This window comes from Sinohyriopsis cumingii, chromosome 2 (assembly GCF_028554795.1).
Source record: "Sinohyriopsis cumingii isolate HCF-2022 chromosome 2, ASM2855479v2, whole genome shotgun sequence".
Lineage (NCBI taxonomy): Eukaryota > Metazoa > Mollusca > Bivalvia > Unionida > Unionidae > Sinohyriopsis > Sinohyriopsis cumingii.
The window spans coordinates 169,727,388-169,742,888 of NC_142962.1; the positions used below are offsets into that span (position 1 = coordinate 169,727,388).

Genomic DNA, 15,501 nt, shown 5'->3' on the forward strand with positions numbered 1-15,501 from the left:
TAAGTTCAATGACAGGCTCTACCACCAGCACATTTCAACCATATAGCCCCCAAAATTGGTCTGAAACCACCACCCCCACTGTCCAGAACATTCTGAGGTACAAAATGATGCCAAGCTGCTGTCAGATATAATTGGTGCAACTAACAATGGAACTTTTAGCAGGATTCAACCAACTGTGCAAGAATATGTCTTGTTGTAAAGGCTTTGCAATATCTGACAAATGATATTAGTATCAAAGATACAGATAAGATATAAAAACTGACGAGCATTGAAACAATTGTTTTCATAAAATATGCAGTCTTATCCTTGGAAACAGTGTCTACAGAAAGCTTCTCATTGATTGAAATTTCTTGGCCAAAAACACTTTCATTTTGCTTTCAGGTCAATATCAGACAGATGAGCATTCTGAGGCCCACTTTGGCCCCTTGTTAAAAAGAGAAATGCACAGTTAAAACAAATACAATTAGCATTATCCATCACAATACATTTTTTCCAGTTACTCACAATTTAATTGTCATTAACTCTGAAGGTAAATTATTTAAAACATACTAGTTTCTAATTTTAGTTAATACCATGACATTCCTGCTTACATTTCAGATCAGTTTTAAATGAAACAGATGGAAGCCAGAGGTCAGCAGAGAGTGTCCTGATTGAAACTTTACAGGACCCAGTACCATTCAATGTTGAAGAAGGGGTAATATTATATAATCATGTCCTAATCTAACTAAATTTGCTCCAAACAAGAATGACAGATCACCACAATAGCTGTATTTAAAATATGTTTGATTCTAATGGATCTTACTCCTACACCCCTTATTCTGTCCTGTCTTAGAGTGGTGTTGTAAGGCCCTGTGTAAAACCTGTCCTGTCTTAGAGTGGTGTAGTAAGGCCCTGTGTAAAACCTGTCCTGTTGTAGAGTGGTGTGGTAAGGCCCTGTGTAAAACCTGTATTGGTCATAACACACTGATGTACTACCATGAAAATACATAATATACTAGTCACTACACACTGATTTATTACCATGAAAATATATAATGTACTAGTTATAACACACTGATGTACTATCATGTAAATACGTAATGTACTGGTCATAACACACTGATGTACTACCATGAAAATACATAATATACTAGTCATAACACTGATGTACTACCATGTAAATACATAATGTACTAGTCATAACACACTGATGTACTACCATGAAAATACATAATGTACTAGTCATAACACTGATGTACTACCATGAAAATACATAATATACTAGTCACTACACCCTGATTTACTATCATGAAAATACATAATGTACTAGTCACTACACACTGATTTACTACCATGAAAATACATAATGTACTAGTCATAACACTGATGTACTACCATGAAAATACATAATGTACTAGTCACTACACACTGATTTACTATCATGAAAATACATAATGTACTAGTCACTACACACTGATTTACTACCATGAAAATACATAATGTACTAGTCATAACACTGATGTACTACCATGAAAATACATAATGTACTAGTCACTACACACTGATTTACTACCATGAAAATACATAATATACTAGTCACTACACACTGATGTACTACCATGAAAATACATAATATACTAGTGACTACACACTGATTTACTACAATGAAAATACATAATGTACTAGTCATAACACACTGATGTACTACCATGAAAATACATAATGTACTAGTCACTACACACTGATGTACTACCATGAAAATACATAATATACTAGTCACTACACACTGATGTACTACCATGAAAATACATAATATACTAGTCACTACACACTGATTTACTACCATGAAAATACATAATGTACTAGTCATAACACACTGATGTACTACCATGAAAATACATAATGTACTAGTCATAACACACTGATTTACTACCATGAAAATACATAATGTACCAATCACTACACACTGATGTACTACCATGAAAATACATAATATACTAGTCATAACACACTGATGTACTACCATGTAAATATATAATGTACTGGTCATAACACACTGATGTACTACCATGAAAATACATAATATACTAGTCACTACACACTGATTTACTACCATGAAAATACATAATGTACTAGTCATGACACACTGATGTACTACCATGTAAATACATAATGTACTGGTCATAACACACTGATGTACTACCATGTAAATACATTTATAATATACTAGTCATAACACACTGATGTACTACCATGTAAATACATAATGTACTGGTCATAACACACTGATGTACTACCATGAAAATACATAATATACTAGTCACTACACACTGATGTACTACCATGAAAATACATAATATACTAGTCACTACACACTGATGTACTACCATGAAAATACATAATGAACTAGTCATAACACACTGAAGTACTACAATGAAAATACACAATATACTTGTTATAACACACTGATGTACTACCATGAAAATACATAATATACTAGTCACTACACACTGATTTACTACCATGAAAATACATAATGTACTAGTCATAACACACTGATGTACTACCATGTAAATACATAATGTACTGGTCATAACACACTGATGTACTACCATGTAAATACATTTATAATATACTAGTCATAACACACTGATGTACTACCATGTAAATACATAATGTACTGGTCATAACACACTGATGTACTACCATGAAAATACATAATATACTAGTCACTACACACTGATGTACTACCATGAAAATACATAATATACTAGTCACTACACACTGATGTACTACCATGAAAATACATAATGTACTAGTCATAACACACTGAAGTACTACAATGAAAATACACAATATACTTGTTATAACACACTGATGTACTACCATGAAAATACATAATATACTAGTCACTACACACTGATTTACTACCATGAAAATACATAATGTACTAGTCATAACACACTGATGTACTACCATGAAAATACATAATGTACTAGTCATAACACACTGATTTACTACCATGAAAATACATAATGTACCAATCACTACACACTGATGTACTACCATGAAAATACATAATATACTAGTCATAACACACTGATGTACTACCATGAAAATACATAATGTACTGGTCATAACACACTGATGTACTACCATGAAAATACATAATATACTAGTCACTACACACTGATTTACTACCATGAAAATACATAATGTACTAGTCATAACACACTGGTGTACTACCATGTAAATACATAATGTACTGGTCATAACACACTGATGTACTACCATGTAAATACATTTATAATATACTAGTCATAACACACTGATGTACTACCATGTAAATACATAATGTACTGGTCATAACACATTGATGTACTACCATGTAAATACATAATGTACTAGTCACTACACACTGATTTACTACCATGAAAATACATTACATACTAGTCACTACACACTGATGTACTACCATGTAAATACATAATGTACTAGTCACTACACACTGATGTACTACCATGTAAATACGTAATGTACTGGTCATAACACACTGATGTACTACCATGAAAATACATAATATACTAGTCATAACACACTGATGTACTACCATGTAAATACATAATGTACTGGTCATAACACACTGATGTACTATCATGTAAATACGTAATGTACTGGTCATAACACACTGATGTACTACCATGAAAATACATAATATACTAGTCACTACACACTGATGTACTACCATGTAAATACATAATGTACTGGTCATAACACACTGATGTACTACCAAGAAAATACATTACATACTAGTCACTACACACTGATGTACTACCTTGTAAATACGTAATATACTGGTAATAACACACTGATGTACTACCATGTAAATACATAATGTACTGGTCATAACACACTGATGTACTATCATGTAAATACGTAATGTACTGGTCATAACACACTGATGTACTACCATGAAAATACATAATATACTAGTCACTACACACTGATGTACTACCATGTAAATACATAATGTACTAGTCATAACACACTGAAGTACTACAATGAAAATACACAATATACTTGTTATAACACACTGATGTACTACCATGAAAATACATAACATCCTAGTTATAACACACTGATGTACTACCATGTAAATACATTTATAATATACTAGTCATAACACACTGATGTACTACCATGTAAATACATAATATACTGGTTGTTTTTAAACTAATCACATTATCTTATTTCCAACATGTCATAGCTTAAGAAAAAGAGGGTAAATGTAATAATAATAATTATAATAATGACTCTTTTTATAGAAGAAGCTTATTTGGTCAACTGACCAATTCTCCAATATCTATATATTGTTATGAGTCTAGGCATTTACAAAAAGTAACAGTAAAAAGGTGAAGACAACAAGCTTTGTAAAATTTAACAAATAATTTATTTCCCTAGAATATCAAGTGAAAAAATATTAAAAAAAGAATTTACGGTTTTATGAATCAACTCCAAAAGTAATCCAAGAATTAAAAAACAGAAGTCCTAGTAATAAAAAGTCCTGAATGATGCTGAGTTCAAATCCTGATGAAATCCAAAATGGAAGACGATGACATCATTAATTGTCAGCAAAGTGCAGCAATGTCAACAGTCTCTTGTCGAATCACAGAAAATATTATTCCAATTTTTTAATTCTGTATAAATTTTGATAAATGTCCTTGTCCAAAAATTAATTTTGAGCACTAGTATTTCAAGGGAAAAGGATCCATTGAATTCAAAATAATTTGAAGAAACTAAAATAATTACCCCAAAATGGACACAACATAACCAACTTGACGTCTCATGTGTTAAGGCACAACTGATAATTCTTTCTCAAAACATTAGTAATAAGTCTAACTAAGACACAAAACATATTCCTGGATGGGACTCAGCCTTCTAGAAATGGAAGTTTATTACATGAAAAATATCACATTGTCCAGGTATGCACATTGTCCAGGTATGGCCTTGACTTACATTAATAATTCTTACTCTGAGAAAAAATTTTAAAAAATTAAAATAAAGTTGTTTAATAAAACTGTCACTGGTTCTGAATCAAGGTCAGAAACTAGATATAGTGGTTCTATTATTAGGTGTTTACCAATGAAAATTTTAAAAAATCAGATCAAACAGAACTGAACTTATTTCTATTTTTGAAAAATCAAGTCCAATAAACAACATTACATTACAATAGCTGTAATAGTATAAAATAAAAAATAAAAAATATCAGACAAACAATTCAATTAAACCAAATATACATAACAATATATATGTATATAATGCACAGGTTTCTCAAGATGAGGTGTCTTGAGACAATAAATGCTGTTGATGTATTGCCTTATTCTATCCTGTATTATAGGCTGTAGTAAGACCCTATGTTAAATCTATTTAGTATGAATGAAAAATTCTCCAACTCATATCATGGTATTATTTATTATTATTTAAAAATTGTCAAAGTTATCAAACATTCTCCTGTAAGATCCATGATAAAAGTGAACTTGAATTACACTTTGCATCATGTATCAGTGTACATGATATATATATATACATACATATATATATATATATATATATATATATATATATATATATATATATATATATATACACACACACACACACACACTGCTACTCTGGAAGTTACATGAGAGCATAGTCTGTACAACCTTGTAAACCCTTGAATCTGAGGGTTCGCTTTGAAGACTACTTGAATTTTTAAATTTTTTTTTTTTTTTTTGGAAAGTTCTTGAATTTGTTGTAATATTTCTTGCATTTCTTTTTAAAACTTCTTGAATTAAGCTGGATGAATAGGAAGCATTAATGAATAGATTAGTTTTGTAAATTCAGGTCTTTCGCTATTTGTGTAGTTTCCAAAAAAAGATAATAAATAAATTTGGAGACAGTTTTATGCATCAAACAGTTATCAGATGATGCAATACTTATTAACAATAATGACATGTTGATAAATGCAATTATTTGCATGCTGTATTCTTTGACTAATTTGTACTTATTGGTGCAGCAATAAATACCATAATATATGGAGAAAATTCCATTTTCATTAAAAAAGTACTGCATGGGAAGTCATTGAACAATTAAATTTTGGGTTTCTGTGAATCATGAAAAATTTAGAAAGTTAAACAAATTTTGGGGGGATGGATAAATGCATAGATTTGTGCATTCCTTTTAACAATTTAAATGGTTTTTCATTCTGTCTTTTTCAGGCCTTGTCATTGAGTTTGAGGACTACGACTGACCCAAAGATAACTGTAATTTGCAATGCAGGACAAAATCTGACACAGAATGGATGTGGTATCTAAAGTTTTGATTTCTTTAATGTCCAATATAAGAAATATAAATTAGGTTTTGGATTGAAATACTTATTAGATCTAAAAATCACAACAATTGTTAGTTTGCTGATTGTATACATGGTGTCAACTTCAAAGTAACAATAATAAAGACTAAAAATCCAATCTTTTCCAACAAAAGGTGAGAGGATGAATCTTCAGTAAAATTCAGAAATCATTTTACTTTACAGCATGAATAAAACATACATCCTCTGAAAGGTCATTCATACATTGCAAAAAGAGCAATCTGTTACAGAAAAAAACATCCTAAAATTTATGTCATCAAAGTTATAGAAAATTTAAGGCAAAATGTGCACATATGAAGTCTTGCTATTGTTAAGCTTTTTTCTGTAAAAAAATAACACTAAAATTGTGGAAGATTCAGTATCATGTGTGAGGTTTGCTATGTTATTATTAGACTCTTAAGTTCCATGAGGATATCCTTGAAGAAAAAAAACACCTTTGTAATGTTACCCATAGAGGCAGTAAGAAAAGATTTAAAACTCAGAAAACAATATTCTACTTTTTGAATAAACCACTGCTAATGTAAGCTGTGGCAGGACATGTACTTGTCTGAACCCAGTGGTGTCAGTAGCAGAGATTACACATGGTTTGCCAAGTTTATACACTTGCCTGAACATAAAGACAGATCTCATGGACAAAGACAAAGCCAAGGAATTCAGATTCTTTCCTAAAAGGTATGAAAGCCAAGAAAACAAAGTCTGGTTCATACATCATCAATCATCACATTTATATATTATGAATTGACTGTAGTATAAAGTTAACATAAACCCAAACTGTATCCAAATGATAAATAACACATATGCAAACTGTACCCAAATGATAGATAACACATAATCAAACTGTGTCCAAAATGGTAGCCAGCACACACCTGAACTGTATGCAGAAGGTAACATACACCCAAACTATACCCAAAAGGTAGGTAACATGCACCAAATCTGTACCCAAAAGGTTGATAGCATACACACAAATTGCACCCAAAATTTAGGGAACACACACACAAACTGTATTCAAAAGTTAGAATAACTTGCACCCAAATTATACCCAAAAGGTAGACAAAACACATACAAACTGTATCAAACAAATTGGTAACACATGCCAAAACTGTACCCAACTGTAGGTAACACACACCCAAACTGAACCCAAAAGGTAGATAACACACTTAAACTGTTCTCAAAAGATAGATAACATACACCCAAACTGAACTCAATAGGTAGATAATACACACCCAAACTGTACCCAAAAGGCAGATAACACACCCAAACTACGTGCAAAAGGTAGATAACACACTCCCAAACTGTACCCAAATGGTAGATAACACAGCCAAACTGTACCTAAAATACCTAAAAGGTAGACAACACATCCAAACTGTACCCTAAAAGTAGATAACACACACTCAAATTGTACCAAAAAGTTAGATGACACACTCAGGCTGTATCTAGAAAGGTAGGAAATGCACAAACTGTACCCAAAAGGTTGGTAGCACATACCAAAACTGTACCCAAATGGTAGATAATACACACCCAAACTGTACCTGAAAGGTAAATCCTGTTTTAGTATTTCAGTCAAGTAGGCATCACAGAATTACATACACAAGACCATCTAATCATTGGCCTGATAACACTTAGGAAGCATGCATGTAAATAGGAATAAAAATTGAAACCGCTACATTATTCATTCAACAGTGATCACCTTCAAATTAACTATCACAGAGAACCAGAGATAGATCATGTTTAAAGTATTATAAAAATAAATTAACACATAGTGAAATTTGACAAACAAGCTGAATAATTGCAGTGTTTTGTGAACTCATTTTTTAAAAACCAGTTTTAATAATTTCAATATTGAATGAATGAAATTGATCAAAGTCACAGGTTTAAATGAATTTTAAACTATAAATTAATATTGGCAGTTGACTGATGTACATATTGAAACTTAACACTATAAATTAGTATTGTCAGTTGACTGATGTACATATTGATACCTGACAATGTTACCTTATTTTCCATATATCTTTGAACACAGTTTATTTGTAGAATCTTTCTTCCAAATAACTTTTGATGCCTTATAACTTTTTGGCATTATTTTAGAATAATTTTTTCTGATCAACAATGTTTTAGGACACAATTTGTTATTATGCAATGATAAGTCAGGAGAGATGGACTAATACCACTTTTGGAAAATGGAAAAATGACTTTCTTATTAGAACCATGTTACACTATTCATTCTTTTAAATGGTGTATACAACCACACATTCAAATCGCACAAAACATTAGTTGCCTGTGAGCATAAGTTTCTATACCAGACTGCACAAACTCAGAACAGCTTATTGGTTCTGTCAGTAATATTCAGGTCCAACCATCTACTCTCCTACTCATTACCAAACTTCACTGAAGATTTAATTATGTAGAAAATTGCAATCAAGATTAATCTAATTATATCTATTTTCTTTTTGTTTCTGTTTAATGATAAACTGATCAACCAGTCTTTTCTAGATCTATATTTAGTAGATGATGTTAGGTATTAAGACATTGTTTCACTTCACATGTTAAATTGTTGATATTTTCAATTCTTTGGTATGCTGAAAACAGATGAAATTGGGCAAGTAATATCGGTTTTCAATAACTGTTGTACATGTAAAGTATAATTACTTTGATTTATAACTTAAGGAATAGCCTGATCGCATATTTGTTAGTTTGGTTGCTTGAATTTGTATTTTTTTAAATTTTGTTTTCTTTTTGGACCCTGAAATAAATATTTTAGCATATTTTTGGGACAAAATAGTCATTATTTTTGGCTCTGCAGAATCAGTCAGAAATATGGTTTTATGTATTATAATATGAAGATGTCATATAAAACAAAACCTGGTGATATCTGATGTGTTGTCAAAATGTACTAAAAATGTTTGTTCACTGAATTTCTGCAGTGTCATGTCCAGCTGGCACCAAGGGAGAGTCTCCTGGAAGCTGTGTAGAATGTGACACTGGAACATACCAGCATCTGACAGGACAGACCATGTGTATAATATGTGTAGAACCAAAGTCATTCACACAACAAAGTGGGTCAACATCTGTGTCACAGTGTAAAAGTGAGTATCCAACTATCAGATTCATACAATGTCTAAGTCTCCAACAATTCATTTAAAGCATACAGAATAATATGTGAAAGTTGAATGCACAATAAATTTTTTTAAATGTGCTGATGATTTGGGTGAAAGAATTTAGGGTAAACTATTAAACTATCCACTACTGATCACTTGATAGGATCAATTATTAGCTTACCTGGTTGCAAGACCATGTGTCATATGTTTCTTGATCAACATTCACTATCTTCTTTTTATTAAAAAACTGCTTGAATAATTTCTACCAAGTTTTACAGGAACTGCCTTATGATTTTGATATCATTCCACCTTTACATATGAAACCTTTAAACACAACCTCTTTACCACCAATGAATGAAATTTTAAGCATCACCTAAACAATTTGTATCAATGCTCAGGATCTTCTCTCATGTATTTCTACCTTATAGAATAGGTAAACCTTAAAGTAAAAGCTTCTCTATGGCCACTTCATGAGTTCGGCAAAGATTTATAGAAATTATTCTGGCATTAATATATTTCAGCTTTATATAAATTGTGCCAATTTGCTACTATATATAGATGTTTTTATTAAAACTGAACAAATTTTTGCAAACTCTTAACATTTTAACAAAATTTGATAAAGACCTTACTAGCACCAGGAGCTTTCAGATGTGATCAGACAACGGAAATCTGCAGTCAGATATAGTTACCATAAACTTGACAAACTGGCCAATAAGAATTGATACAAATAAACAAGTAGTGTGTTTGTTTCCACCTTTCTTTTTAACTGCTGATTATTAAAACCATGTCAGATACTTGAGAGAAAATCCAACATGTCAGATTAGTTTCAGATATGTTCTTCTGCATTTGAGGTAAAATATTCACAAGGCTGGTCATGAACTTTGACCTTTAACCTTATGTCATGGATGGAATATCACTAAACTTGCCAAACATTATGTCATGCTGGTCATGAACTTTGACCTTTAACATTATGTCAGGGATGGAATATCACTAAACTTGCCAAAAATTATGTCATGCTGGTCATGAACTTTGACCTTTAACATTATGTCAGGGATGGAATATCACTCAACTTGCCAAAACATTTGTCATGATATTCCTACATGCAGACATTGACTAAAATCAATAATCACTATCTGTTGGAATTGTTGTATTCAATAGACATTACTGGTTAGAGACCAATTGTTGCCACATACCAATTGTTGCCATAGTAATAATCTGTAATGGATTTAACTAAAAATTACCTGGAATGAGTGCCATTTTAGTGTCATAACTTGGAGCTTCTGAGCTATTATTCATGACACCTTGTGATGCCAATCATTTTGTGGGCTTGGCAAGTTGCATGTTGCTCATGAGTCGTGTGTTTGAGACCTCTGGTGTTTCATGCTTAAAGTTGCAGAGATGGAAAATAATGTATACTATGTATAAACAAAGTACTTTGGTGCTTAAAGTTGCAGAGATGGAAAATAGTGTATACTATGTATGAACAAAGTACTTTGGTGCTTAAAGTTGCAGAGATGGAAAATAATGTATACTATGTATAAACAAAGTACTTTGGTGCTTAAAGTTGCAGAAATGGAAAATAGTGTATACTATGTATAAACAAAGTACTTTGGTGCTTAAAGTTGCAGAGATGGAAAATAGTGTATACTATGTATAAACAAAGTACTTTGGTGCTTAAAGTTGCAGAGACGGAAAATAATGTATGCTATGTATAAACAAAGTACTTTGGTGCTTAAAGTTGCAGAGACAGAAAATAGTGTATGCTATGTATAAACAAGGTACTTTGGTGCTTAAAGTTGCAGAGATGGAAAATAGTGTGTACTATGTATAAACAAAGTACTTTTGTGCTTAAAGTTGCAGAGATGGAAAATAGTGTATACTATGTATAAACAAAGTACTTTGGTGCTTAAAGTTGCAGAGATGGAAAATAGTGTATACTATGTATAAACAAAGTACTTTGGTGCTTAAAGTTGCAGAGATAGAAAATAGTGTATACTACGTATAAACAAAGTACTTTGGTGCTTAAAGTTGCAGAGATAGTAAATAGTGTATACTACGTATAAACAAAGTACTTTGGTGCTTAAAGTTGCAGAGATGGAAAATAGTGTATACTATGTATAAACAAAGTACTTTGGTGCTTAAAGTTGCAGAGATGGAAAATAGTGTATACTATATATAAACAAAGTACTTTGGTGCTTAAAGTTGCAGAGATGGAAAATAGTGTATGCTATGTATAAACAAGGTACTTTGGTGCTTAAAGTTGCAGAGATGGAAAATAGTGTATACTATGTATAAACAAAGTACTTTGGTGCTTGAAGTTGCAGAGATGGAAAATAGTGTATACTATGTATAAACAAAGTACTTTGGTGCTTAAAGTTGCAGAGATGGAAAATAGTGTATACTATATATAAACAAAGTACTTTGGTGCTTAAAGTTGCAGAGATGGAAAATAGTGTATACTATGTATAAACAAAGTACTTTGGTGCTTAAAGTTGCAGAGATGGAAAATAGTGTATACTGTGTATAAACAAAGTACTTTGGTGCTTAAAGTTGCAGAGATGGAAAATAGTGTATACTATGTATAAACAAAGTACTTTGGTGCTTAAAGTTGCAGAGATGGAAAATAGTGTATACTATGTATAAACAAAGTACTTTGGTGCTTAAAGTTGCAGAGATGGAAAATAGTGTATACTATGTATAAACAAAGTACTTTGGTGCTTAAAGTTGCAGAGATGGAAAATAGTGTATACTATGTATAAACAAAGTACTTTGGTGCTTAAAGTTGCAGAGATGGAAAATAGTGTATACTATGTATAAACAAAGTACTTTGGTGCTTAAAGTTGCAGAGATGGAAAATAGTGTATACTATGTATAAACAAAGTACTTTGGTGCTTAAAGTTGCAGAGATGGAAAATAGTGTATACTATGTATAAACAAAGTACTTTGGTGCTTAAAGTTGCAGAGATGGAAAATAGTGTATACTATGTATAAACAAAGTACTTTGGTGCTTAAAGTTGCAGAGATAGAAAATAGTGTATACTATGTATAAACAAAGTACTTTGGTGCTTAAAGTTGCAGAGATCGAAAATAGTGTATACTATGTATAAACAAAGTACTTTGGTGCTTAAAGTTGCAGAGATGGAAAATAATGTATACTATGTATAAACAAAGTACTTTGGTGCTTAAAATTGCAGAGATGGAAAATAATGTATACTATGTATAAACAAAGTACTTTGGTGCTTAAAGTTGCAGAGATGGAAAATAGTGTATACTATGTATAAACAAAGTACTTTGGTGCTTAAAGTTGCAGAGATGGAAAATAGTGTATACTATGTATAAACAAAGTACTTTGGTGCTTAAAGTTGCAGAGATGGAAAATATTGTATGCACTACTCCCTTGATAACCCACACTCTGATAACTTGTGAACCTGCTTATAATGCAGGGGCAGGCATGGATCCCATTTTTTAAACCAGAAAATACCCCCAAGATTGATCCCTATTTGTTGAACTTGAAGAAAATCGCAATCAAAATTGGTAATGGAAACTTTGATATATCACTTGTTTTATCATCAAAAACGGTAGATAGGACCTGGAAATTGTAATCAACATTATAAAATATAAAATTTTAAAATAGGTCATACAGTTTGTTACATTTTTTTCCAAACAATGTTTCTAGTACACCACAATTAATGATATGTAAGGAAATTTCAATCAAAGAAAATGTCACTTACACCATATGGAGGCAGTACTTTAATAAATAAATAGAAATTAATTATTTTTTTATCAATAGAAATTTGTGTTCTGATTCTATCTTTTTGTTCCTTTTAAGTGTAATCATCATAAATGCAATGTGTCCTCTTGTAACTAAATGTAAAATGCGTCAATCTGCCATAACTGCTATGTCCACGTGCATTTCTCTGAGAACCTAATTAAGAGCCGACTGTGTTTTGATAACTGCCTTGTGGAAATATTTGTGGTTTTGTTGCACTGAATTGAAAGCTTGTCTCCTTTGTATTATCACGCTAATTGTGTCTTCTGAATCAAATAAAGTAAGTGGAATAAAATAAAAGTTAAAAGGCACAAAAATCTTTCAAACTTAAAATCTAGCGATCCTGGTCATATGTCAGGTGAAGTCACTTCATTTGATCAATCAAACAGTGTTATAAATGTTATTGTGTATGTAACATAAACTACCTTAAATTAACTGACTCTTTCATAATTGTGATCAAAGATAGCAAGGCAGCCGAGTGAAATGAATACTGCATAAAGTAAAGAGCTTTATTTCACAGATATGGACCATTGTGGGCAAGTGAGTTTCCAAGAATTGTTGAACTGGAACTTAGAGATATCCTCAAGGATGATAAGAAGTTTCATTATTACTTCCAATTAAATCATGACATCAATATTGTACTGATTAAACAATACAAAAATTTAGTTTCAATGTATTCAATTTCCTCATGAAGTAAATGTCGCGTTTAAAAAAAAAAGGAAAACGGAATCTTGTTTGGTGGTGTATCAACAGTTAGTCTAGTTCCCTGCTCTGTGAACTCACAGCATTGCAGGATACTATTGTAATGTTATTTGTTATTGAAGAATAACTGCAGAAGGCGTTCTATAGTATTTATTATATACAAGACATCAATACAGCTTGGAAGGGGAGTAAAGTCTGCCCTGAGTGTCTATTTCCCATGGAACTTAAACCCTAGTGAATGTATAACATAAACCAGCTGTTGGTGTGTATCAGTTCTAGTGCAGTGTGGAATGTCTGATTACTTTTACTGTCAAGTGATGTTTCAAAGCTAATTAGATTAAGGCTTACACTACATCTCCCTTCCTGAGAAGTTTACATTAAAACGAAACGTGATCTGATGACCGCATTTCTAAACAAGCTACATCAGCTTAATTTATTTTACAAGTTCAGTCTCTCAGGTGGTTTCGACAATCTTCCCAAACGTGTGAAATATCCGTTTTGACTGGTTGGCACTGCTTTGCTTTCATCTGAGTCAGTCAAAGTATCAGGGTCTGAAGCAGTCACTTTTAGAGGCTCCGATAATGTGGTAGGCATGGGAACTAAATTTCTCCTATTACGCTGTATCTCTCCCTCATCAGTTACTACCATGTATGAACGAGGTGTATATGCCTCAGATTTAATTATCCCTGAAGAAAAATGATCTTTAATCCATACTTTATTCCCTACCTGAAGTTTTTTCATATTTCGGACGCGATGTAGACGATCATAATTTCTCTTTTGAGTTTGCTTTTGATAGTTTTCCGATTTCTTCAGTTTCATTAAATCTGGCCATTTCGGCTCTAAGTTGTTTGGTGCCATTGGCAAAGTAGTTTGTAATTTTCTTCCCATCAGTAATTCAGCAGGGCTGTATCCATTTGGTAATGGTGTTGCGCGATATGTCAAAAGAGCTATGTAAGGATCGTTTGCTTTTTTAAGCATTCTTTTAATTGTCTGAACAGCCCTTTCGGCGAGACCATTGCTCTGTGGATATTTTGGACTGCTTGTAATATGCCTGAATCCATAACTTTTTGCAAAATCTTTGAGTATTGCGGATGTGTATTGCGGACCATTATCTGAAACTAAAACTTCTGGTATACCGTGTCGCGCAAAGATTGATTTGAGATGATTGACAATTGCTTTCGAACCTGTGCCTTGCAATTTTGCTATTTCGATGTATCGTGAGAAATAATCAATCACCAAGAGATATGTTTGACCATTCAGTTCAAACAAGTCTGAAGCGACTCTTTGCCAAGGTCGACTTGGAAATTCATTTGGTATCATTGGTTCAGCTTGATCTCGTGAGTTTTCGATGCAATTTTGGCAAGACTTTACCAAGTGCTCTAGCTGAGTACTTAGTCCTTTCCACCAAACTGACGTTTTGGCGCGTTCTCGGCATTTAACTATGCCTTGGTGACCATCGTGAATTCTCTCTAGGATTTCTCTTTGAAGTGATTCTGGTACGACAAGACGTGTACCTTTCATTAAAAGACCATTTTGAACTGTAAATT

General features: G+C 32.2%; 1 protein-coding gene across 1 annotated transcript in view; it reads left to right on the forward strand.

The window, feature by feature from the left end:
* LOC149806280 (uncharacterized) overlaps positions 1-15,501 on the forward strand; it is a 386,203-nt gene that overhangs the window by 332,148 nt on the left and 38,554 nt on the right. The window contains exons 49-51 of the mRNA XM_089935557.1: positions 598-694; positions 6,240-6,327; positions 9,310-9,471. Of these exons, the coding sequence (XP_089791683.1) occupies positions 598-694; positions 6,240-6,327; positions 9,310-9,471 (347 nt within the window). The remainder of the gene's footprint in view (positions 1-597; positions 695-6,239; positions 6,328-9,309; positions 9,472-15,501) is intronic.